The sequence below is a fragment of the Cyrtonyx montezumae genome, unplaced genomic scaffold, assembly GCF_038088225.1.
Source record: "Cyrtonyx montezumae isolate F1298 unplaced genomic scaffold, pur_monq_1.0 scaffold_27, whole genome shotgun sequence".
Taxonomy (NCBI): Eukaryota; Metazoa; Chordata; class Aves; order Galliformes; family Odontophoridae; genus Cyrtonyx; species Cyrtonyx montezumae.
The window spans coordinates 1,803,943-1,830,251 of NW_027072014.1; the positions used below are offsets into that span (position 1 = coordinate 1,803,943).

The window sequence follows — 26,309 nt, forward strand, 5'->3', positions numbered from 1 at the left end:
CATTGAACCACTGCAATTAGTCACAAACTGAGAAATTAGCTTACTTAATTTAATGTAAAAGATATGTTCCTCTGTACTGCCATTAAATTTTTCTTTCAGTCTCAAGGTGAATGCAGGAAAAATTATTCCAGCCTGAAATGAAAGGCTGTCCCCCATACGATGGTTACATAATGGTTCTGAGAGAGGAAGTTCTGTAGGTATTATGACTGTAATCACATTTTCCTGTTTGTTCATTCTCATCAATTTTTCCTTTCTCCCACTCCTGTAAAAGCACCTATATAAACATCCAAAGGACACCTAAACAGCTGCAAAAATACAAAGATGTTCCTCAGCGTGTACATTTTTGTCTACCAACTGTCAGAGATATGGTCCATAAACTCACAGTCATTCATTAATGCAAGCTTTTATAGACACGAGCCAAAATTAATGCAGCAGAGAAAAACATTACATGCAAAATATTTTCATATTCAAAATGGAAAAAAAAAAAAAAAAAAAGAAGTTTGTCCTTTTTAATTCTATTTTGGGGAAAAAAATCAGTAACAAATCAGCATCTAAAAACAAGGATACTTTTGTGCTTATTAAAAATTAACTGGTCAGTGATTTTATAAATTGAATCAATACCTCAGGGGAGAAATGCTCATATGTGAAGGCATAAATATAAAATACAGACAAGTAGAAATGCATAGGTCTTTCTCATTTAAAATATGCAGCAATGTGGAGTTAAAGAACTGATGTAAGGCTCGCAGACCATTCAAGCAGCACTTGTTCTCGTACTACTTAAGTTAAGGGGGTATTTTTCCATAGTCTTTCACAGACAAAACTTTAACCCTTAGGAAATAGAATAATGCCAGTTCAGCTTAAGTAACTACTATATCTCAAAAAAAGACAGCCAATCTATCAGACAGGATCTTGACAAGAAAAAAAAATGCATATATGAAAAATCACAACTGGAAATCACAAGCAGATCTTCAAAGCAAATAGAATGTATTCTTTTGTTTTATTTTCTAGCTTGTTACTAACTCTTGAAACAGAATCTCCATTGAAAAAATAGACTATTTGCATAGCTGGTCTACTTTATGGGCCCAACATTCGTTTACACTTGCATTTGCCACTTTATTTTACAGGTAGAACATGGATGGGGACAGTTGCAACTTCTATCTTGAAAGCAGACTTCCTGTTGATTCCTGTGTACTAAGATGGCATGGCACTACTCTGTCTGAAACTTAATTCTACATCATTTTTTAACCTAAAATATGCTCCAAGTTTATAGACAGCAACTTCCTAACAAATAGCCTATCACGGTAATGCCAGACACACATGTACTTACTGATCAGCTTCACCAGATGTGACAAACTTAAACAAAACACAGTTCCAAGTTTGTACTGACCCAAGGCTGTGCAAGACACAGCTCCAACTCCCTGCTACGGACAGAGTCACCACCACTCATATGAGGCAGCCCAGGGCCTTGTCTCACCTGGCCTTAAGTGCCCACAGGATGGGGCATCCATCTTAACTGGACAGCCTGTGAAAGGGCCTCACCACTCTCTGAGTTAAGAATTTTCTCCTAACATCTAATCAAAATCTCCCCTCTTTTAGTTTAAAACCATTCCCCCTCTTCCTATCACTATCAGAGCCTGTAAAAAGTTGGTTTACTTCCCGTTCATATACTCTCACCAAATACGGGAAGACTACAGTAAGGTCTCCCCAGAGCCTTCTCCTCTCCAGGCTGAATAAGGCCAAATCCCTCAACCTTCCTTTGCACGAGAGACACTCCAGCCCTCTGGTAACCTTTGTGGCCATCCTCTGGACCTACTCTAGCAGCTATTCATCTTTCTTGTACTGGGAAACCCAGGCTTGGATGTAGTACTCCAGATGGGGCCTCACAAGGGTAGAGGAGAGGGGGACAAAGCCCACAATGTTACCACTTTACATTGTGGGATGACAAGAACTAGTGGTCTAAGGTCAGAAATCTTATAACAGAAAAACACAGTACAAATACATGGTACTTTGAGAATTCATTGCTCATGTGGGAATAAGTAGGATAAACTGACATCTGTTTATTACACTCAAAATAAATGGATTTAAAGAAGTTAACAATGAAACTACTCCCTGCTTAAATTATGAAGCTCTGTGTAACATTTAAAATGTACGGCACAGAAATTCCACGTTTTTCAAAGCTAATTCTCATGAAAACTGCAACAACAGATCCTGAGAAAAGCTGTCAATAACAGCAGAAAAAGTATTTCCATCAATGTTCATGAGCAGGTTGACTGGAAGGAAATAACGCTACACCCAGATTAGCAAGGAACAAGATTTGTGTCATGTTTTTATGATGGCAGTCCAGGACGACTTTGAGCTTCGCTGTTCTAACGTAAGGTTTAAGATTCAAAATCATGTTGTGCTGATGCTGAGTATCAAACTGTGATATCTATTTGTTTCTGAAAACAATAAGATTTACTGCGTGCAGGGGACTCATCAAAAGGGACTGAAATACCACACTACTTACAACATCAAAAACATGAAATGCACAAAGCTCTCCTCAGAAAACTTAGCCCAGCATCACCCAAAGCGGGGATGAAGGAGTCATACCACAACATTTATACCTAAAGTTTTTTAAAAGCAGATCTGAGCACAAGCACAAAGGAAAGTGTTGCTACACTTGTTCTTCACCCAAACACATCTCATAAAGCCCCACTGAAGCCTGGAATTTACTGAAGCCTTCAAAAAGGGGAAATGCAAGGGATGCGTCACCAAGTGACCTGGGACAGATGACTTTCCTGGCAAAGAAGCAGCGTGCGAGAGGCAGGGATGCAACAACTTGGCGCAGCTCACAAGTAGCACTGTTGCTGTGGAACCCCTGCCAAATTCAGAACTGCTCTCCCCAGATTAAATCTCTGGAAGGAGTGCTGCAGCTATATCACTCCGGTGCTGCAGGAAATTCCCACCACAGATGCCCAGGTCTCCACGCTCACATACACATGCTGACGCCTTGAAAGCGCTTAGAAAAGCCTGCCTCATTACGGCAACCTTATCAATATTTACACTGCAGCTCTCTGCTTAGGAATACCACTTCTACAGCGAGCCTGTGCTAAAACTGTTTTATTTAGAGACCTGCAAGGCAAAGCAAACAGCAGTAAACAGAAAAGAAAAAAAAAAAACACCAAGAAACAAATGACGGCCCCAGCGGCCCGCACACCACCTGCCGCCTCCCCTCGCTTTTATTTCCTGTAGCTTTTCCGGCTATCTTTTATTTCTCTTCCGAACCGCCCCGTCCCACCAGCGCAGTGCGGGACCACCCCTCAACCGCGCCTCCCCACTCCCACGCGGACCCTGCGCCGCCCTTCCCCACACACCGCGCTAGGCGCACGCGCCCGCGGGGACAAGGCGGGGGTGAGGCGCGCATGCGCGACCCGTCCCTCCCCCTCCCTGCTCGCCTCCCCACTCGCGGGCCCACGGGGGCGGGGAGATCGCGCGGGGTGGCGGAGCCGCTCCCCTGGCGGCCGGCGGGGCCGAGGCAGCCGCGCCGGGGCCCTGCGGAGCCGCCGTGAGCGCGCAGCCCCCGCCCAGCCGGGTATTGTTCGCGGCCCATCTCCGCCGGGAGAGTTTTGCCCTCGTCCCGGCTCCGCTCCCCGCCGGGGCGGGGCGGGCCGGGGCCCCTTTGTCGCCACCTCCCCGGCTTGCGGCGGCGGAGGGGAGGGGAGGAGGGGGCGAGGCTCAACATGATGGCGGCCGAGGCCGGGGCTGAAGACGGCGGCTCGGTTTCCTCGGCCGGGACGGCGGCCGCCGCCGAGCAGGGGCAGTGCCGCGGCAAAGCGCCGGGGCTGCAGGGCCCCTTCCCGCCCGGCTCCGGTTCCGGCGGGGACAGCCCGGGCTCCGGCCCGGCTCTGTGCTCGGCGCTGGGGCTGCTGGCCACGCCGCCGCCCAGCGAGCCTGGCACCGCCGCCTTTCCCCCGCTGCCGCCGCCGCCGCCCCTTCCCCCCGCCGGCGGGCTGGCGGCCGTGGACGAGGGCGACTCGCTGGACGGCCCAGAGTACGAGGAGGAGGAGGTGGCCATCCCGCTGAACGCGCCCCCCACCAACCAGTAAGTACCCCCACCCCCCTCGGTTCCGCTCCCGGAGCGCAGGAAGAGCGCGGCTCCGCTCCGCGTGCGTGTCCGTGCAGAGGGGGGAGGCCCCGGGGCTCCCCGGGACCGCGGCGGTAGCTTTGTAACGGGCGGAGACCTCGCCGTGCTGCCGGGCGCTGCTTCTCCCGTGTCACCGTTTGGCGTTCCGTTGCTTATAAGGAGACAAAAAAAGTTTTCTCGTTTCATATCTGTGAGGTTGCACGCACGTGTTTGCCTTGGAGCGGGGAGGGTGAAGTTTGCTTGCTCTGGAACGCGGGTTTAAAGCGAGTGTAGTCCTTCCTCGGCTTTAAAATCGTGGGCGGGCTGTTCGTGTAGGATAGTGCCCGACTTTGCTGCTCAGCCAGTTTAAAAGGAGGCTGTTTTCAGTTTGCCTGCGTGTAGTCAGAAGGCGCAGGTGAGAAGGAAAATCCCGCAAACCTCCTGTTGGATTTCATTCTCTTATTCTTCCATAAAGGTGAAGCAGCTTTCTTCCATAAAGGTGAAATGCTGGCAGCACGGTGTTCTGCACTCTGAGCAGAGTTTGTGTAGAAGTAGAGAATCAAATAATGGTATGTGGAATTTTCATGTAATAATGAGCGCTCCATGCACAGATTGAAGAGCAGGAGGTCTGCAGGTTTGTGTAAAGCACTGCAAGCCCTATGCTAGGATGCAAACCCTCTGAAAGGATGCCTGGTTATTTGAAAAATGAAGTTGCTTCAGAAGCTCCGTTGGTTGCACCAAATAGTGTCCTGAAATATGTTGTTCCTGAAGTTTCATGAAGATAGTTGATAACGTAAGGCTTCAAGGTACTGAAATGGTTGGACTAGGTGACTGTAGTGTTCTTTTCCAGCCTTAATGAGCTGATTCTTATTTCATAGAATCAGCTCTGATTCTATGAAACCAGAAGGGTTGGCAGATGTTTTCAAGGCATGGATCAGAAGGATGACCTGAAAACCCCTCTGAATTTGGATTCTTTCTTACATTCTTTCCTAATTCCACTATTGGACTTCTGCACTATTCATAGATCTGTGTGATTTCGGGAGCCATTGCTGTCATTGGGAGGACATAAAATGTAATGTTACGGAGTCATTCTAGTAATCTGCTGATTTCTTGACTTTCTGTGGAAGTTTGCTAACTTTAGATGTTGTTCTGTGCAGACTGAACAGTCTTCGGCGTCTCTCATGAGCTGGAAATATGATCAGGCAGTTCTGACAGAGGATCAGGAGGGAAATAGAGGCACACGAAAGCAAAATTGCTCCTTCACTATTGTCTGGTCAGATCGCTGGAATAGATAGCTTCTGGTTTTCTCTCTGGTAGATCAGCCTGCTTCCTCCACTAGATGCAGTTATTTTTGTCATAGAGAGAAAGCAGTCTTTTTTGGAAATATTTTTAGGGAGTGGGGTGATGGATTATAAACGACCACCTGTTTGATCCTAAGTAACTTAGGACATCTGCAAACGGAAGTCGAATTTTCAGTCAGACCATTGTCCGGTGACTGAAGTGCTGGAGTGATGTCTGCCTAAGTGTTTTGACAAGTCTGTGTTGAGGGGAAGGCTGTGTAGGCCCTAATTTGCTCTGTTTAACAGTGCCACGTACATTATTCAGACAAAAGGGAGACTGAAGTTTTTTAGCAGAACCAGGGCACAGCTCTGAGTTGAGCTTTCTCCTTTTGGGGAATCCTTTGTTAAAAAAAGTCCAACAAATAAAGTGTTTTGGAAAATGTATACATACCTCCTACCTCCATGTTCTTAGCAGTTTTTTTCTTTGTAATGTAGCCCCTGGTGTGTGACTTTTAAATAAAATCTTAAGTAGATCGAATAGAATCATCTTTCTCTTTCATTCATTTCATCTGTGGTGTCAGTTTTCACCATTCTTGTTTAAGTCATTCAGATTGGCCATATGCTGGTAGTAAATTGCATCCTCTCAGTCCTGCTGTTTTGTTTTGGAAGAGCCCTTTCTTTGCAGACATACCATCTGCTTCTAAGGAATTAAACTCCTGGTTTATTACAAAGATCAATGTTATCTATAATGTTATACAGGGAAATTGAATTTATAGTTAGGATTGAATTTGTCCAGTTGGATATGATTACAAAACTGCTGTTCCATTTGTTTAAATGCAACTGCCAGCTCCACCCTTTCCCACTTCCTCCTAATTCATTCAGTTTTTATGGGAGGCACACATGATTGGCTTGATGGATAATTCTGTGATTTTAGTCAAACAGTTTTGTTTCTTGCTTTTATTTGCTTGTAAATAACTTATGCACCTCAGAAAACTGGAAGTGTTCGTCATTCTTGGCTTTGCTTAAAGTGACATTATCTCTTGTACAAGAATGGAAAGAGATTTTATTGCACAACAGTAACGCTCCCTGGGCTTCTTTGCCTTACCTTGGCATGCATCGCATTTCAGGATTTACTTAATTGTTAGTTACTGACTCCATACGAAAAAATCTGGTAAAAGCTGCCACTGGTATTTCCTAGTTTGTGCTTCAGTCTAAAGCTGGATTTTTATTTTTTATTTTTTTGCCTGAAATGAAACAAAGCTTTTTGTATAAACTTGAGCACAACGTTGTAACCTTTTTGAGTGCTAATTTGCTTTGCAAGGTAAATTAAGTAAATCTGAGTGAATTCTGTTTGCAAATTTGGGACCACAGAAGAGTTTTAGACGACACACTTTTTTTGTATGAGTAAGTTTTTAAACACTGTGTACTTAACATGATGGGAAATGAAACATATAAGTTCTGTGCTTCCCATCGGGATGCTGTAAATACAGATTGCTTGGAGTAGTCAGGATATGTTCATCTTTGATAGCAGGCACCTAATAAGTACTCTTAATGTCTTTTCCACGCCTAAGGAAAAGGAGAACAAGTCTTCTCTTAATGAGTTCTCTTGGATTTTCTAGCACTGGAAGGATGTTGTCAGCATGTAACAGGTTCTCTGTAATCAAAAACTCAAAATTTCCATATAGCACTGATGTTCATCTTCTTTGATACTGAGTGAGGTTGACTCAGGACTTGTCTGTTCAGCGTGCATGTGTGGTTTTCCATTACATTGGAGCACAGCAGAAGCATATTTACGTTGTAGTTTAATACTGGCTGGGAAGCACAGGATGCTAAATGGGCAATTCTGTGTTATTTTGTTCTTTGTTTTTCTCTGCTTTTTTCCTCATCTGCAAAACACACTGACAGGTTGATGGAGATCTGAAATGCTGTAAGGGGTTGGCCTTCAAAATTAGTAATGCTACTTAATTTAGTAATAAACCAGTGATACATGAATTAGCTTAGACATTTGGGTCTTTAAAGTCTTAGTTAGCAAAATCAGTTGGGATCTCTTTGTTCCATTAAGGCAGCAGAAGCAGTTACTGGGTATTTCATCAAAATTAACAGTTTATATAGTGTTTTTTAAACAATTAACATTTTTAAATTGGATTCAGTTGAAATTGAAAGCTAACAATGTTACAAATGCAACACTGTCAAAATACTATCTGGTTAAAAAAAGAGCTTACCCAAAGCAGTTATATCTTTAGTCCCTCTGTTCAGGCAATATATTAGTGAGATACAGTTGAAAATGGAGAGATGAGTAGGGAGACAGTATACAAGCAAGGATTGCAGGAAATAATATTTTTATGTCTGAATGTAGAGTGAATTCCACATTCTTCAGGTAAGTCTGTCAAAGGTGGCAAGTCCAGAGTTGTGTACCATTTGTTTTTTTGGGTAACTAATAAGAAAATAACATGATTTTTTTGTTTTTGTTTGTTTCTGAAATAGTGGTTAAGAACTATTTTCAATGCCAGTGAATAAATCTGTTGCTGTGAAAACCTAGGGGAAATAACGTTGGCATATTTAGATAGATACTGTAAAAACATCAAAAAATGGGATGAAATGTAACTTGACTTTAGAGGTTCCATTTCTGTTTAATGTGAAGGTAGTTAGCAGCTAAATTACCCTCTTTCAAAAAATGAGGTTTTTACCTTCTATAGGGAGCATGAAGAAATTGATCATCTAGAGTGGCTGATTAGTGTACTGAATTATCTGCTTACAAAATAGACTTGAAGAAGTCTAGTTTTAGTTATGGCTAGACGTGTAGTACAAGGAATGCTGTCTTCAGTGTATTTTAAGAGCAGCAGAGCGGAATTGCATGTAACCATATAAAGGAAGCAAAGCAGTTAGTAAACTGACGTGATATATATGTATATAAAAAGAAGCTTTAGGTAAGGAGAAACAAAAGTAGAACAGCATTTGATGCTGGTTTGACAAAGAATTTTTGGTATTTCTAGTTATAAGATAGTGTCACTTCATCTACAGATTGAATGTTCTCTTTTATACTTTGTTTTTATTTTGTCATATATCAATTTCCAGAATATTAGTGTGGGACTGACTGACTTCGTCTGCTGGCCTGTCCTATTGAGAAACAGTATTGTGCCATGTTCCTTCATCTTTTCTTGTTTAAATGTTTTCTTTTTCTTGTTTTAAAAGGCAGTGGGGAGAAGCACAAATTTGCTGATGTGGGTTTGAGTCTCTTCAGATGTAGATCCCATCTGTTATCATACTCTTGCATTAGTTTACCACTTTATTCCATATCTTTCTTTCTCCTTTAATACAGTTAAACAAAGAAATCTTGGAATTTATTTCACTCGTGGGCAGCGTAGGAGGCATCATGTTTTAACATGATCCCTGTGCTTCAAAGAGGTATCCCAGTGAAACGATGCTGTGTTCCTCTGCCTTCCTCCAGAGTATGTTCAGCAGCAATAAAATGTGTCATTTAAATGTTTGTCAGATTCCTTCTCCTGTTTTATGTATGTGCAGACAGCCTTTAATGTTTACTTTTTACATAAAACATCTGCTCTAGAATGGACAAAAAGTTTGTTTCCACTTGATTCTGTCCTTATGTTGTGTTTTGTATTGCAGGCAATGGATAGTGGTCAGCATGGATTTCTGAGTGGAATATTGGACTTTACAAACCAGATTGCATTCTACAGTGAGGTCCATGGCTTGGTGCATGTGGGAGGTTTAGTGAACGTTTTTCACGTCATCTTTAGTAGGACTTTTATCATTGTTTCCCACAGCATATAGCAAGTAAGTTAGCAGTGTACAGGTTAGGTAAGTTGAAGTTCAGTGAGTTGAAAAGCCAACTTAGAAGTTGGGCCAAAGCGGCCTGGTGATCAGTGACATGAAAATAAGTGTTCCCCAGGTTGTACTCCAGAGCCCATACTGTTATTGTTGTGGTTATTGGCTGCAGTGCGGGACAGTGTGCATTCTCAGGAAGTTCACAGACAATGACAAAACCAAAAGGTTGGTACATCCAGTGCATGAGCTGAACTGATGTGGGACCTCTTGAAGTTCAGCAGAGGAAATGATAATCTGTCCTGTGTGAGGACTAGCACCAGTACGTGCAGGAGGGTGATGGTGTGGAAAGCAGCTCCTCACATTAGCATCAAGACCAAGTGGTCCTGGCAGACAGCAAGTATTCTAGTGGCAAAAAAAAAAAAAGGTAATCAGTGATGTCTCAGGTGACATTACAAGAACCACTGTTCACATGTCTTCCCCTCTGCTCAGTGCTGCTGAGGCTCATCTAAGGTGCTGTGCTGGGTTCTCTGTAGAAGGGAAACACATGCTTACATGAGCAAGTCTAGTGCAAGACCACCAAGGTAATGGCTTGGATTGTTTTGGCTGGAGAAGAGACTCAGGAACATCTTATCCATCTTATACATGATGGGAGGGAGCAAAAATAAGAGAGCCAAGCTCTCCTCTTTGCTGCCTACTGCCAGGACAGGAGGATGTAGGAAACATTTAAAAACTTGAAATTACATTTGAATGCAGATAACAAGTTTGTTTTCTGTTTAACCTTGGTGTTAGTCAGAATATGTAACAGGGTGCCTTAAAGGTTATTAAATCTCCATCCCTGAAGATGCTTGTAACCTGACTGTGGCACTTAGCAGCCTGCTATAGCTGACCTGCTTGAAGGACAGGATGGAAGGAAAGCCAGATGGTCCCCAGTAGTCATTTCCTAATGATGATCTAAACAATTCTATGATTCTGTGTAAAGATGCTGATTATTCAGTTGAAGATGACTGTTAGGAGACTTGTTTGCTTAAAGTACTCTGAAATCACTTCAGTGATGTTAGCTAATAGTAAAGGCTTTAAAATACAAAAAATCCTTAGGAGAATAAATAGAATATTTCATTATTTATATGTAGACAAATCTCATTTCTTCTGTAAAAGCTCAAGAGTTTGCTTTTTAAATAAAATCTAGGATAGTTAATAGTGCTGCTTAGTTATTTAATCAGTTTGCTTGCCATATATACCTTTTCCTTTCAAGTTATCTTTTTATTACTTTAATTGGTGTACTTCAAAGGCTGTATAGAAGCCACTGTTGGTAAATAAACATGAAAGATCCAGGCACATTTTAGAGGAGGAGGACAAGGGCACAGTGACCACGGAAGGCAGGCAGAGATAAAGCAGTGAAGGCTGACTGCAGCCCCCATTCCCTGTTCCCATCTGCTGCCCAGTGGGAGGAGGTAGGAGAGGCTGGGTAGGAGGAAGATATATTTGACTTGCTCTTAGTTCTCACTGCCCAAATCTGTTACCAGTAGGCAATAAATTGCATTAGCCTTGTTATGCTGAGTATGTTTTGCCTGTGATGGCAGCTAGTTGAATGATCTCTGTTCATGGCTCAACCTGTCTTTTTCATTTCATTTTCTCCTTCTGTGGAGTACAAGAACAGCATGGTGGTGGTGAGCTGTCACATATGGTGAAATCACCATTTGTAATCAAGCCCCCACTTCAAAAAAGTTGATTTATCATCTTGAAGTTTCAATTTCTTTGTTTGTTTAGGATTTTCATTTTTGTTGAACTGAAACAGTAGTACTCAACCATCCTTGAGTGATAGCTTATTTTATTTTTTTCTAAGTATAAGCTTTCCTTGGGTTGGAATATACATCCTAATGTAGAGATATTTTAGTTGCATGTATTTGAAGAAAATGACTTTGCAACTTCAAGGGAGTATTTGCAGTGCTATGATTTTCTGTTAAAGATTACTGCCTTTGCCTCGGCAGGGGTGTTTATATGATTTCTCTCATCTGTAGCTACTTGGAGATACTTGCACAAGGGTTCCTTCTGTGCACTTCCCCTCGTAGAGTACACTGCTTTCTTTCCTGAAGTAGTTTCGAAACGCCATGGGGGTTTAGTCAGTCTTTGATAATCAGCTCAAGAATCCTGTAATTTTGTGAGGATTTATTTAAGCTTTTTTTTTTTTCCCTAAAATATTTGGCCTATTATTGTTTTAAGTCCACCTGTTTCCTGTAAAATTATGCATATATATATATATATATATAAATGCTGACCCGCACGTAGTACATGCACAAAAGGATATTTTGTCTGTGGCTTACAGGGTTTTGTGTGGTTATTTTATATATGAACTGCAGTAGCCTTTTGTGTATGAAATATAAGAACAGAAGTAAATCAGTTCATTTTCTACATTTACATCTGTTAATAAATAACAGGATTCATATTTGGGTATTTTGTTAATCTAGAATACTGTAAATTACAAACATTAACTTGTTCAAACCGCAGCTATTTCTCAGTCACTTTTCACTAGACTTTTCCTTTGAGAGGTTTTTATGTATTTTAAGGACCTGTGGATATCTTTATTGTCATTTTTAATGTTTCAAAGATATAGGTATGAAATACTCACATTCTTCCAAAACATAACATAGCCTCTTTTGTACTTGTTTTGTAATGCAATATTTGAAGCAGGTCCTGTTTTCTCTTAGCACTACACAGATTATTTGATGTCGTACTGTTAGGTTCAGTGGTTGCATGAACTGTATGCTAATGACTATATTCCACTGTCATTGGTATTGTACATGGGAGGCATTGGACATCTTTTACTTTATGCATTGTTCCTAGCTTGAAAGTCTACAGTTGCCAGGGTTTTCTCCTTTGAGCAACTGTTCTCCATGAGCAAGAAGCAGGGAAACATAGCAGGCAAAGCAAAGTGAGAGTGAAGCAAAGAGCAGAAAGCTGTGCCTGGTTCCTTTGGACTCTAAGCCAGAGTTGTACTGCTGTCTTGGAGGTGAAAACCAAGGTTTGGCACTAGGAGGGAGAGAATTTCTGTTACAGTTAGTGATGACTCTGAGCAAAGCTGGCAGAAAATAAAAGGATGATGAGAATGTCTGAAGTCAGGATGCAGGAGAGGGTAAGATGCATGGAGGGAAGAGGAAAGTTAAGGAACTATCGATGCATTTCATGGAATTATTGACAGAAAAGGTGATTGTTATCCTAAAAATTGATTAGTTGTAGTCAAAGAGTATCTGTTGATTTGCATAACAATATTGATGTTGTTTCTGTACATTACTCTTAGCTTAAACATAAAAAGGCCATTCTTTGACCAGAAGGCACAAGTGGGAAGCATGAAAAAGTGAATAACTTACTAAAAATGAGAAACTTCTTTCAAAAAGCTGCATTAAGTTCTGAATTCACATCTGAATTGACCTTTTGCTAAGAAAATGCAAACTGGTTTTCAGTGTATTTAGCTATATTTCACTTGTTTATTGGTTGATTTTGCAAAAAGGAAATAGCAGATGGTGTCTTTTTTAGTAAGTGCTAGGTAGGGTTGGAAATACTTCTTTGCCTTATTTTGTTTACTGTTACACTGCTGTCACATCACTGTCATATTAAAAGTATACTGTTTATCCTTAAAATATGAAACTTGTAGAACTTCAGTTGTCCTAATGAAATTATTGAAATTATTGCCTTTTGAATGTAAGCTTACTTTTTTTTGGCCCTGGTTAGTCTTTGTATTAAGATGTACTGAGATTTTTTGTTGGGGTTGTTTTTTTTTTGTTTTTTTTTCCCAAGTCCATAGTTGGTAAATGTTCTTCAAGAAGTGTTTTAGTGGCTTTTGGAGGTATGTGCAAGTCCTGCTGTGGGACTGATGTCTGTTGCTTCATTCCTACTCTTCAAGAGCAGTATCGCTCTGGTTTCTACTAACTGCTTATAAATAGGCTTGAAACAGTCAAGTGATATAAGCAGATTTGTTCTTCATGAGGCTTACATGCATTCTACCTCTATGTACAAAAATGCATGAGTGTGCAAAAGGGATTAAAACCCTTGGTTAACCCACAAGAGTACCAAACACTCCAATTTCATGCATACTGGACAAAGAACACCTACATGGCTTTAGGTTAGTTTCAGCTCCTTCCAGTATTTTACAGGAACAATCAGTGTATCAAATGATCCGTGTTTGCAGAGCTTTTCTGTCAGTAAGTTTTTTTTGTGCTGCTGAGAAACACAAAGACCTTGTCATAAACTGCTGACTGTGGGGTGATGGACTTAGCAAGACAGAATTAGGCAGTGAATTTATAAAGATCTGAGAGAAACTGCTTAATCTTTGCAAATAGTGTACATAAAGGAGGTAGTGCAGCTTTTCATACTGTGCTGCCTTATGAATCTGACAAATGGAGGATAAGGTGTTAAAAAGCAGCATCAGGGTGAAAATGGTAGCACTAAGAATGTGCTTCGAACTGTGAGGAACTGGCAAGTCTGAAAGGAGTCTTAAACAGTGGATATGAGTGTTAGGTCTGAAGCTGTTAGTTACCAAGAATGGAAAGTTTGAGAGGTTGGTGTTAATGGAATAAAATAAATGAGTGCAAGATACCTTGAGGGTTTTGATTTCATCTATGTCCGTGATACTACTTGAGATTACTGTGCCATTTGAAGTTGAGAATTTTCCTAGTCTTAGGTAATCATACTTTTGCTCTCTTTTTCTTACAAAGGGAGCACAGCTCATGTGGCCTCTGGAGGTGATAACAAGAGTCTGTAATTTGTAAAAAGTACTAAACTATTGATTGAATATTGTTAGGGAAGGGAGTTCTGACCACATCTCTTAGAAATCCTCCGTTTGTTCTGGATTCTGTTGTAGCAGCAAGGTGTGTGGCTAGTATGAGCTTTGAGTGAAGTGGATAGAACATTTGATGATGGATTTTCCTCCGCACTGTAATAAGTTTTTAAGTGGAAGCAGGGAGATCTCCAGCTATCATCTTTATCCTCATTTCTACCAAGTTGCTGAAAAGTACTTCTGCACTCCCTCAGTGCTTTTTCCTGCTTTGCCCTCTTCCTGGTCTCCTTTGTTTCCATGTTGAAACTGCAGCATGCTGTAACAGCACAGATGCTTGAATGGAACAACAAATCTGGGTTTTCTTTTCTTGCATTTAAAAAGGAAATATGCAAATAAAAGTACTTGGTTGAACAATGTGTCATGCTTCCACACACAGTAGCAGCTGCCTCCTTCCAGATGGCAACTCCCCCGTCTGCTGTGCAGCCTGTCTCTTGGATGGACTTTGTAGCAGAAGTCCTGTTACTGTACCATCAGCTTGTTTAGGGATATCTCACTGCTGCTCCCAGAATGAAGTGTTGGCTAGGTTTGATGAGACAGGTATGACTGGGTGTCTGCTGCCCTGCTTCTTCTGTGCTATGTAAGGAATGGCTGGGCTCTTCTGCTGGCCAGACGTGGCAGTGCTTGCTCCTCTGCTGTGGCTGCACTGCCAGCAGCGTTCTCCTGTGTAGCTGCATGGATGGTGCTTGTGTCTTTATAGAAGCTGCTTGTGATGATGAAATGTTGTCCTTGTCTGCAGGCAGTAACTAAGATTATGATACATAGGGCTGGAGTTTTGAATACACTACTTCTGATTTAAACTAACACATGGAAGCATTTTCTTGCACATCGTCAGACTAGTTTGTGAAACATGGAAGTCTGTAATTGATAATCTCTTAGAATAAAAATAAAGGTCATGGTGTGGGTAACAAGTCTGTTACAGCAGTGCCTAAACAGGTGGTCGTGGAAATAGCAACCAAAACCATGATCCAAATCTGCTAAGATGTTTTGTAGTTGAATCACTCCATAACCTTCTGTGACAAGACTACTTATATTTTCTCTTTTCATGCCTTACGGACATCTATTGTCAGATCACTGTTGTTTGATTTAGTGTTGCTTAATGTTAACTCAAACACCAAAAAAAAAAAAGTAAAAAATAAAAGAGCATATTATTAGCATTTAAAAAACTAGAAACCTAATGTTGAAAATAAAAGTGTTACTAGATGAGATTAGGCAAGGATGCAGAAGTAACTGACTAGCAGTGATAGGGGTCTCACCTTTGTCAGTGGTGAAGAGTATACATCTAAATAGTAGTGAATTACTGTTCTGAGTGCATAAACAGTAAAGAGTCTGAGCCAGAGGGGCAACTTTTTGTCCAGGAGCAGCTGCACAGTTTTTTTGCACTTCATACCCTCCTATCCAAACCTTAATTCCTATCATGAACTTTGTAGTATACTGTAAGTCAGACTCTGTTTTAGGCTTGTGAAGAGGGTATTTGCTAATAAGAGATCTTAAATGTTGCGTCTAGTTACATGTACACTAAGCTAGGCTGCAAAATGTTGAAGTTATTGTGACCTGTAAAGGTCCCAGGGCTGCAGAGCCTCCCAAGAGGCAGAGGTGGGTTTCAGTGGTGCATTTTGGAGAAACTGAACTCAGGCTTCCTGAAGATGCTTGATTGAGGATGAAAGTTGGAGGATCTCGCCTGTGCTTCAGGTCATCCTATACTCTTTATTCTCTGTGAACTGAAACTACAGTGAGTAGGACTGGTTACACAGTTTTGGTTGTTTCTGTTGTATTTTTTTTAGGTAGCATTGTGTGTTGGGTGGGTGTTCCTTTATAACTGATATCACACCATAAACTATGATATTTTTTACTAGTATGAATTTGTATTTGGTACTCTAGTTAATGTTGAAAGAAAAAGGATCTGTGGATGTATTTCAAAGCAAAAACAAAAACAAAAAAACACAACAAAACCAACCTATGCCTTAGGAAGCATTTAAAAAAAAAAAAAAGATAATACCACTAGATACGTACCAAAAAAGATAATTGAGATCAACTATGACGATATTGTAAAATATTCTTTATTCATGTTTACTGTTAAACTCTGTGAAAGCAGTGAATAAAATTTGCAGAGTACCTCTTCATGGAGGTCAAGTGATACCTGGGTGAATTATAAGATGTGCTTTTAAAAACATACTCTATCAGCACTCTTCCATGCTATCTTGCTTGAATGAAGTGTTTCTTTAGTGATGAAACTTCGGTGTCTGGAAAAATGCAGTTGTTTCCCAACAAGCGTTTTGCTTATTGTAATGGTATCTCAGAAGCTTGTACTTCAGTCTATATCCTGTTTTCTGAAGATGTGTGCTATCTGCAGACGCTTCCTGAGGATATCGCTCGCGCTGTTTTCTGTTATCACTGCTGTGTATACAGTCTGCTCTACTGGCATTTGTACATTACCTTCAGTTGGTAGTTAAATGCAGGGCAACAGCTGCGAGGGTGTCCTCTTTGTTCAGAGCTCCTGGCCTTGAAGTGTTGGCATCCAGGTTGGCATTGTGTTGCTGACTATTACTGTGAGAAATCTCACTCCATTTCACAAGATGAACACTTAGTTTATGAGTAATCATGCTTTTCTGTTTTCCTAATATATTTTTAGTTGTCTGTGTTCTTCTTACAACCACTGTACTGTCCAGATTTTGAAAATGTACCTTTAAGTTTGGCACCAAAAGATAATGCATCTCTCAAAGAAGCTGAGATTATTTTTCTTAAGTGGGTGATAAGTAGGAACAAATAAAAGCTGAGTGAGCCCATTGTTAGTTTAAAATAGACTTCATGGAATGTTGGTTTCAAATAATTTCTTGATCTGAAAAGTTCCTTGGGTCTCCTGGGAGTTCATTACTTTCAGTAAGCCAATCTGTCCAGAAGAGCAAAGCCAGGTTGTGGCATGCTTGTAATTAACAGGGTTTAAGCCACACTGTCAGCCACACCAACAAGCTAAATATTTTGTCCTGTGTAGTTTGAGACAGACCGTCCTGATTTAGTTCAGTTCCACAGAGGGCTCTCAGTGGAGCAGTGCGATTCACTTGTGTGCAAGCTGTTGGTAAGCTGCTGGTTCCTGCCTGCAAGGCCGTGCTGCTCTGGAATGCGGTGAGCAAGACACCGGCTCTGCAGCCTGGTTGGCCTGCTGGAGCCCCAGCTGCTGCACGGGCCTGCAGACAGAGCAGCATTTTTTTTCTGGTGTAGCTTGTTCTTCTCAGGATGAGGAAAAGAAGCAGTGGAGAACCTATACCAGCAAAAACACAGCCTTGCAGGGCAAACAGGGTCTGCAGGGGTACTGCTGCTCCTGGAGGATGTGATGCTTATCTTCAGAGTCCATCTGATCTTCATTCTGATAAAAGCAGCCCTCATGGAAAACCTCTGCTTTTGCTTCTGTTTCATAGAGCAAATGTCTCTGGCTAGATTTTACCGGCAGCCCACCTGTATGGATTTGTTTTGTTTTTCTTTAAAGGTAATTTTCATTATCCATTCCAGAATTCATTTTTTTATAACTCTTACCTGCTTACATATGTCTGGCAGAATCAACGAGTGGCTGTTCATTACTGTGTGACAGTGGCAGTGTGAAAACTGATGTTTCCCCAGGTTTAGAAATCGAAGGCTGAATCTAAGCATTGTTAGTAGTTGGATGCAGACCTAATAAATTACTGGTAGCTCTAGAACATACTGCAACCTTTTAAAGGGCATAGATAGGTTTCTTTGATAAGGAGATGAGAGCACCACTTTTTTTTTTTTAATTGTTCTCTTCATTCCTTATTTTTTCTGAGTGTGTATGTGTTTATGTATGTGTAAACCCAATACTAAATCATGTAGGATAGAGAGTTCTGGTGGAAGCTGTGCAAGTCAACTCAAGTCAAGCTGACAGATGCTTCACCGTTATCTGTCTTATTTTTCCCTTACAGGCTGAAGTGCTCTTTTGTCATATTTTATACACTGTGATTTGCTGTGCATCTTCACTTGCTTCTGATTGTTAAGGCGTGAATTTTGATTTATGAAGAACTATTCTGGGCCTGGTCAGTGGTCTGGTGTGTATTATCAGTCCTATTTGACTCAGGGTTTGCTGCTGATACATCGATATGTGTGGGATGAGAACAGACACTTGGCAACCCCAGCCTGAAAGGAGGCATGGGCTTCATTTTATATTAAAATACAAGAGTCTTCAAGTCAGATGTCATCTCTGATTCTGTTTAAAAAAGCAAATCAGGTAGGAGGAAAAAGATGACATACAAAGCTCTGCCTCGAGTTCATTCAGAATGTGAGTTATTTGGCAAAACAGGTTATCTAAAATCTATGTTGTCTTAGAAGCTCTTATGGGAAATGAGTAAATTGAGAGATCACATGCAGAAGTATACAATAAATAGATATATTTTTTGAAACAAGATTGCAGTTACATCAGTTCTGAGTGCTTTCTTTAGCTTCACAGGTCTATTCTAGAAGAATAAACAAAAGCTTGGAAGTTCTGAGGATGTGTTTTCTTTTCTTTCAGGTGGTATCATGGAAAGCTTGACAGAACAATTGCAGAAGAACGTCTTCGACAGGCAGGAAAACCTGGCAGTTACCTTATTCGAGAAAGTGATCGGAGACCAGGTTCATTTGTGCTTTCATTCCTTAGTAAAACAAATGTCAATCACTTTAGGTGAGATTAAAATGTTTTCTTTTAAATTACTGTAATCTGTTTATTTTTTGTCTTATGCTTGTCTTGTACCAGGAGACAAACATTGTATTTTAATAGAATATTTTTTACTTTTTATTTTATGTTATATTTTTTATCTTGCCCTTTGTTCTTCTGAAGTATGCTACTTAAAAATCTTTTGCAGGAAACCTAGTATCAGAAGAGAGATGCTTGTCTTCTGTCTGTTGTGAACAGATTTAAAGTAACATGCAGATTTTTTTAGTCAGTCATGAAGATGATTTTGGATCTGGTCTTCAGTTGTCTTTTCAGCTTATACTTAAATGTTAAAGTACTAACAAACCTGATTTCCTCCTTAAATTTTAGGAATAAATAGTAAGTGAAGAGATTACGTACGTAATAAGGGTTTGCTTGAAACGATTTTCAGCCTGTGTTATAATTAATTGTTACAAAAACAAATCACCCTTTATCCAAACTCTAACTATGATTATTTCAGCATTAGCAAGCTGTGTATGTTAGTCAGTTCATTTATTCTTTAGTTTAAATGAGTTGTCTGCTTAGAAAAGCTTGAATGCTAGTTAACAGATGAAGTATTACAGTGTAGTGTTCATTTTCACCAAATAGGAAAGCAAATAAGAAAAATGTAGGCCGAATAGCAAGTTTCTTTGGAAGCAGAATAAACCTCTGACAGGAGTGAAGTTAATAGAAGCGAGAAATGCAAGGTAAATTCCCTAACTCAGAAAAGAGGGAATTATCCAACATACCACCATATAAGCCATTATGTGTGTGACTTATTATATAAATAAGTCCCTAAAATATAGGGAGTTTTTACTGTGTGATGAAATGTAGTTCATAGGTCCTGATCTGTCACTGGCACAAGCTTGTAGCTCTCTTAAATGCACACAGTGTACCTTTGCATCCTATCACCTGAGCTAACAATTTTGGCTTCTCAGCTATACAGATAATACTTAAGGTGGAGGTTCTTACCTAGCAGTAGGAAAAAATTATACTATACTAATGCTGGCTTTCTAGTGTTGTTCTAGAGTTCTACACTATTTTTATTAACTTCAGTTAATTGAAGCCAACCTCATCCACTTGAATATTGGCATTGCAGGTTGAAAATGGTCTTTAATGGTCTCCAGTTACACAAAGAAAGTTCTACTGAGAACTTAAATCTTTCATTCCGAGATTCCCAAAACACAGAAAAATATGACTATCTGAAGCAAGTTTGTTTGTCTGTTGATACAGTGCTTTACAGATTGGATATATTATTTATAATTTCATTTATTTGCTGAATGTGTGTTTTCCTTTATTAAGAGAAAGACAAGTACTGTACTCAGAAATATTGTTTTTAAGTACTTTCAAGCAAATATGGGGATGAATCTCCAAAGAGCAAAAGTGCTCTTCTCATCAGAGCTTGTTTGCCAATTGCAGCCTACTAGAAACGGGTGAATCTTCATTGATAAACAGTCTTCCTCCATTTTTTTTCCTAAAAGCGTTGTTTCCCACAGTAAAATTGAAAGATCAGCATCAGGTTAAAATGATTTTGCACCATGTGATTGATGAATAGCGTACCAATTTGTAAGTGTCAGTGAGTTACTGAGTGATACTGAGTATTTCAGGAGGAAATGTTTATGTTTGTCTTTCCTGTTGAATTTTGTGAGATTACAGAGGGCTTTCTATAGTTATTGGCTCTGTGTTTTGAAGACAGGTTTCATTTATGCTTGAATTAGTAATATTAAACACAGCAGTTTAATTAGAACCTTATCTATTTTGTAACTTAACAAGGAAACTGGAAGAAAATATGCCAAAAGATGTAGCCTAAGTCATTAGTTACATTCTTATAGCACTGAAAGTAGAGTTAAATATGTTTAACTGATTTCATTTTTGAAGATTCACCTTTATTTATGCATTATGGTATTGCATGGGATACCATACTCAAACCATTTAGTTCAGAGATTTGTAGTGTGTGAAAATAGTGACCTGTTTAAAAAAAAAAAAAAAAGGAAATGAAAATGTGCAAAAGCAATTGCGGATAAGTAGTGTACTCATCTTGGATGAGGGATAAGTTTCTTGGCAGTTTAATTTTTGTTTTTTTAATTGTTCCCAAAGCTAGAAAAGAGAACAGAGAGTAGAACACTTCTGTAACTTACTATGAAATATCCTTAAGATAATATGTCTCCATTCTGGAAACTGTGAAGAGAATTAATATGAGCTCTTATTTTATTTTTATTAACAAGGAAAAAATGCTCTGTGTGGTAATTACTTGTTTCTTAATTTCTTAGACTTCATTAATGCATATTTTTATCAAATGATCAATAGCAGTATGTATTCTGAGACATTGATTTGTAGAGGTATATATAAGAATAGATTTTTATAACGCTGACTCTGAAACCAGACTTCAGGAGAAAAGTAGGAATTTCTTTTCTACTTATGATACAGTTTATTGGAAACTGCAGCTTCAGATTCAATTTAAACAAAACACAAAGCAGACAATGATGTTCTATAGTTCTACAGGAATAGTGATATTTATATTGATGAATGTTTTCGCTGTATAACTAAACGAACTGCTCAGTCTCTGTGCCACTGTCTTCTCTCAGCTCCCAGTTACTTTCCAGGTGACACTTCAGGATGAGTGAGCTATTACTCTAGACTGCTGTCTGGTCTGTGCACTGGTGGAGAAATTCAGGTCTACCTGATGCTGTTGATCTACATACTTGTGATTTTTTTTTCCTTCATAGTCTGGTCAAAACTGCTGTTTTTTGCAAATTACATCCTTCTTTAGTTTTACAATTGATTCTTGACCTTAAAAAGAATGCTTTTAATGCCATTAACCCTTTTACCTAGGTCACTTATTTGTCTGCTTTTAGAATTTGATTGAACAGCAGTGAGAATACGGATGATAATTTCCATTTTTGATAGGACAGTTTTGTAAGAATTTTGTTGTACTAAACTACTGCAAAGGTTCTCTTTGCCAAATAGCAAATCTTGGAAAAATTAAAGGTATCTACTTATTCTCAATTTCAAACTAATTTCTTGTTTTAGCGTGGGTACTGAAGTTCATGGTAGTAACTTTTTGAAGGTATTTCAGCTTTCAGCATTCTGTAATCAAGTGGATTAATTTGTTGTTAAAATAATTTGGTACTTTTGTGTGTCCTCTGTGATGTGCATAATAATGTTGTTGTGTATACTAATACACTGTCAGTTTTCCAAGACACTATTAAATACATTTTTTTATGTTAAATTTCATTTAGTCTTCATAAATAGCATTTATATGCTTCGCTTGCAGTCTTAAAGTATTTGTTTCCTCTGATGTTTATCAGTGTTTTTTGACAAAAAATCCATTAATTGTTTTGCATATCTATTTGTAGAGATCCTATAATATGGTATTTTACTAAATATAGACACAGCTTTAAAACCTTTTCTAAAAAGAAAAAAAGTGGAAAAAAACATTTGTAGTCAAAAAGTATCCCATGTCATGGTTTCCTTTTTAATTAACAGAATTATTGCCATGTGTGGAGACTATTACATCGGTGGACGTCGCTTTGCTTCACTCTCAGACCTAATTGGTTATTACAGTCATGTGTCCTGTTTATTGAAGGGGGAAAAGTTGTTATTTCCAGTAGCACCTCCAGAGGCAAGTAGTAACATTTTTATAGTAATATTTTTAAGAGCCATTGATTTAAATGCCTTTAGTCAGCATTCATAGTTTTCTGTGAAAAGCTTCCTCTAGTTCCGCATATACTTGACCATATGGTGAGCTTAAAGAATATGTAAGTGCATTCTCATTACATATTACTGTAATCTCTGAAAGTAGCAATGACATTATCAGTGATGAGGTAACAAGAAACTGCAGTTCTTGTCTAGTAACATAAATAACTTCTTGGTTTGTGATATATATCTAATAGATTTCTAAATAATCATCTTTTAGATAACAAGGGATTCTGAAAGTGAGTCTTCTTTCAAGTGCTCATTCTTACAGCAGACATTAAAACCATGCAAACTATGTTCCTAAACAAAGGTGTTTCTGATAGTTAAACTTATGTAAGTTCCTGTAAGTGGAAGAAAGAGTAAAACGATAAACAGAAATTACTCTATAAGTAATGGATTTTGAAGCTGGCAGTGTTACCTGTCATGCTTCAAAGATCAATAAACTGAGAGCTTTAGAAGCTGGCTGTATTGTGTTCTTCATAATGGTTTTGAGCTTTGAAAATATCACATGGACAGGAGGGTTATAAGTGATCTTTACAAGTCCTTTCTTCAAATGCTCTGTCGTGCTGGGGAGAGAAATACCAAGAAAGTGTTATCTTTGCTCTTATTTTAAACTGTAGCCTGTGGAGGACAGGAGGAGAGTTAGAGCAATTCTGCCTTACACCAAAGTGCCAGAAACAGATGAAATAAGGTATGTATTAATAAAAAGAAGTTGCGAATCTCTCAGAATATTTATAAATACTAATGATTTAAAACATATATTCTTATGCAAGATGAACAAGGTTTTTTTTTCCAGTTATATAGACTTAATACATATTTAGATTAAAGGATGATGTCTTTTGTTTATTTGGATATAGCGGTAACATTTTTTTTTCTCTGTTTACTTGCTTGTATTAATTGTAAGGGAATTAGGCTGATAGAATTAGTAATGTTACATTTCTGAAGTAAGATTTGTAAAGACGTACATTTTCAAGAGAGTAGATTTGTGTGCGAAAGAGTCCTATCCAAAAGTATCTCATGTGAGTGTTAGAGCTAAGTGTGCTAGGCTTTTTTTTTCCTGAACTGCCTACAGAAGGAGCTAATAATGGTAAGTGAATCCAAATCAGTCCTAGTTACTAGAAACAAAATGTGAGTTCTGACTACTCATACATAACATGTTTAGTGACTTTTTTGAAGTAAGAAAAAATGGAAACTACAGGAGAGAATCATTTCATTACTTTGCTGTCATAGTACAAGTCTTAGAAAATCATACCTTCTCTTCCTCTTGTAAGATACAAATGAAATGCAGAGTTCTGTGCTAAGCTTTTGAGATGTGCTTGGTTAGAATAGTTCTGTTCCTGGCATTGCTGCAACCAAATTTCTCAGTTTATTCTAGATCACATTAACATACTCTTTAAGATGCTGTTTGAATGAATCTTACCTAAATTTTTGTAAATATTAACTACGATATTAGAATTCTAAGTATTGCAGGGTTAACTTCAGCCTGTCATCCATGCCTTAACTTCCTACATTGCCATTTGCAATAGAGCTGATGCAGTCAGCTTTCTGGAAATCGCTTAAAATTTGAGTCCATTACAATCTGAATTCATTTCGTTTCATTAGGCTTTTTTGTTGTTGTTGTTTGTTTGCTTTGTGCTGTTGAATGCCTTTTCTGTTAGCATATGAGATAAATTTTCTTTGAAATTGCTATGTAATTTTGGGCTTGATTTATAGTTAATGAATGAGTTTCAGTGTCTCACTGGTACTTCCTGTACCCCTGATTCGTCATCTAACATGACTTAGAAATCCTGTTATGCTGCTATGAAATGTTCTCCTGTGATCTGAGTTTGTGATAACACTCAACTCACCCAGACTTTCCAGTAATGAAGTTTCCTTGGGCATCTCAGTGCTACTTATTTATGCTTTTCTTGTAGCTAATTGCATGGATGTTCTAGTAACTATTCTGTACTCTGTGGAACTTATTCTTGTATATAACATAAATAATTGATACTTCACAGGCTTTCATTATATGAGAATAGGTTTATTAAGCAGTATTAAGGAGTAAGAAATGTTATTTTCATATAGACTATTAATGTCATATTTGATTGTTTTTATGTTCTTTATTTGATAAAAGAAAAATGTTACTATCTTCTAATACTGTTATGGTGTTATTTCTGTTTTGTGCATGTTTAACTTTCTTCCAAGCTGACAGAACCGAAATATACAATGGATTTTAAATGTAAATAAAAGTGCAGGTATTCATGTATGATAGACAGTTGCTTAAACTGTGAGGAAGAATGTGTGCACATGCTTGGGATATCAGTTGATATATTTTTACATGCAACTTACCTCAAGTGTTTTGCTGAAACAGTGCTCAAAAATTGTTATGTGTTCAAAAAAATTATTTATTCAAAAAAATTGTTATGTATCAAAAATTGTTATTGTCTTACGTCAGTGTTCATTAACGTTTTTATTATAAACCTGTTTCTAACTTTATGCTCACTGTAACTCTTCAGTTTCCTTAAAGGAGACATGTTTATTGTCCATAATGAATTAGAAGATGGCTGGATGTGGGTTACAAATCTTCGGACAGATGAGCAAGGCCTTATTGTAGAAGATCTGGTAGAGGAAGTGGTAAGTAATTTTATATTCAAGTCTCTTAAATTATATGTATACATATATTCGATAAATACAAATTGATAAAATATGGGAATACATCTAAACCAATGACACTGCTTCATTTCTAGTTACGTGCTTTTCTAAGCCTTGTAATTGAATCTGTTTTAAAATAGTGTAACAGACCTTTAAGCCTAACTCAGTATTAAAAAAGCTCTTATTCACACATTGCCCAGAGGAATATAAATAAATGGTACTGCAAATTTACTAAGTAGTTTCCTAAACTTAGCTGTCTTGATAAACAATCTGCTAGTTGTTTAGTTGCATTTGGCTTTTGTTTGCTATTCACAATCTGTACAGAATGTAATTTAGCATTGTAGTAGATGAGTAATTTTTTAGGATAATACTCAAAAAGCATATCAGTAAGTTAACTGTACCTAGACAGGTATCATTCAAGAAGATAACCAGGTGACTTGCAGATAATTGAGTTACTGCAAGGGAGAAGAAGGTTTAAAGGATGATTTAAACACTAAAAAAATAAGAGCTTTTTTATTTTTTATTTTTTTAAACACCAGCATTGCTTTGGAGTCCTGATACAGTGTTTTCTTGTGAAGTCTGTGTATTTTTGCTAATAGCATAATTACTTGCAGCTGCTTCTCAGTGATCCATGTTATAATGTGGCAGCAGTAGTAGAATATTAAACTGTAGGCTTCTATATCAGTATATAAATTAATCTTAGGAAAGCTGAGTTTTAAAATTTGTCACCCTTAAAGAAGGACTTGAAACGTGACAGAAAGGATTCTCTCAAGGAACATATTTTGGCTGAATTTCCACTTACAGAATGAAGAGGAAAACTCATTTTCCTAGAACTGCTGTAAGCCTTTTTAGTTCAAAAGTATTCTAGAGTTGTTTTTAATTTTTTTCTACAGAGGGTCTTATCCTATGAAGTTTATTTTCTGAACTAACCTGTACTGTTGTCATGCACTTAATATGTCAATTTTCTCATTAGGGAAGAGAAGAAGATCCACATGAAGGCAAAATGTAAGGATTTTTTGTTTTTTATTAAAATATAAAATATAAACTTCAGCTATGAGGTTTCCTGGCTTTTGGAAAGGTGAACAGAAGATGCTTATTTTTTGCCTTAGAATATTTTTCTGTTTCAGCTGCTGAAGATTTGTAGAAAATAGACATTGAAGTCTCGTAATAGTTATGTCTATTGGTAATGGGTTAAAATCTTCAACGAGTCTTGTATGATAATGTTCAGCCAAAATATGCACAGTGGAGCCAAGGCAGTGTTTGCCTTAGAGATAGCTTTATTTAGAAAGGCTCAACTGGAGTCAAAACCTATGA

At 38.6% G+C, this 26,309-nt stretch overlaps 2 protein-coding genes across 2 annotated transcripts in view; one reads left to right on the plus strand and one right to left on the minus strand.

Annotated features, from left to right (window-relative positions):
• Positions 1–26,309, minus strand: part of CCNH (cyclin H) — a 475,189-nt gene that overhangs the window by 407,216 nt on the left and 41,664 nt on the right. The gene's annotated exons all lie outside the window — the stretch shown is intronic.
• Positions 3,691–26,309, plus strand: part of RASA1 (RAS p21 protein activator 1) — a 53,139-nt gene continuing 30,520 nt past the window's right edge. The window contains exons 1-6 of the mRNA XM_065740525.1: positions 3,691–4,081; positions 18,510–18,659; positions 22,155–22,290; positions 22,985–23,055; positions 24,860–24,977; positions 25,969–26,000. Coding sequence (XP_065596597.1) covers positions 3,720–4,081; positions 18,510–18,659; positions 22,155–22,290; positions 22,985–23,055; positions 24,860–24,977; positions 25,969–26,000 — 869 coding nt within the window. The 5' untranslated portion in view covers positions 3,691–3,719. The remainder of the gene's footprint in view (positions 4,082–18,509; positions 18,660–22,154; positions 22,291–22,984; positions 23,056–24,859; positions 24,978–25,968; positions 26,001–26,309) is intronic.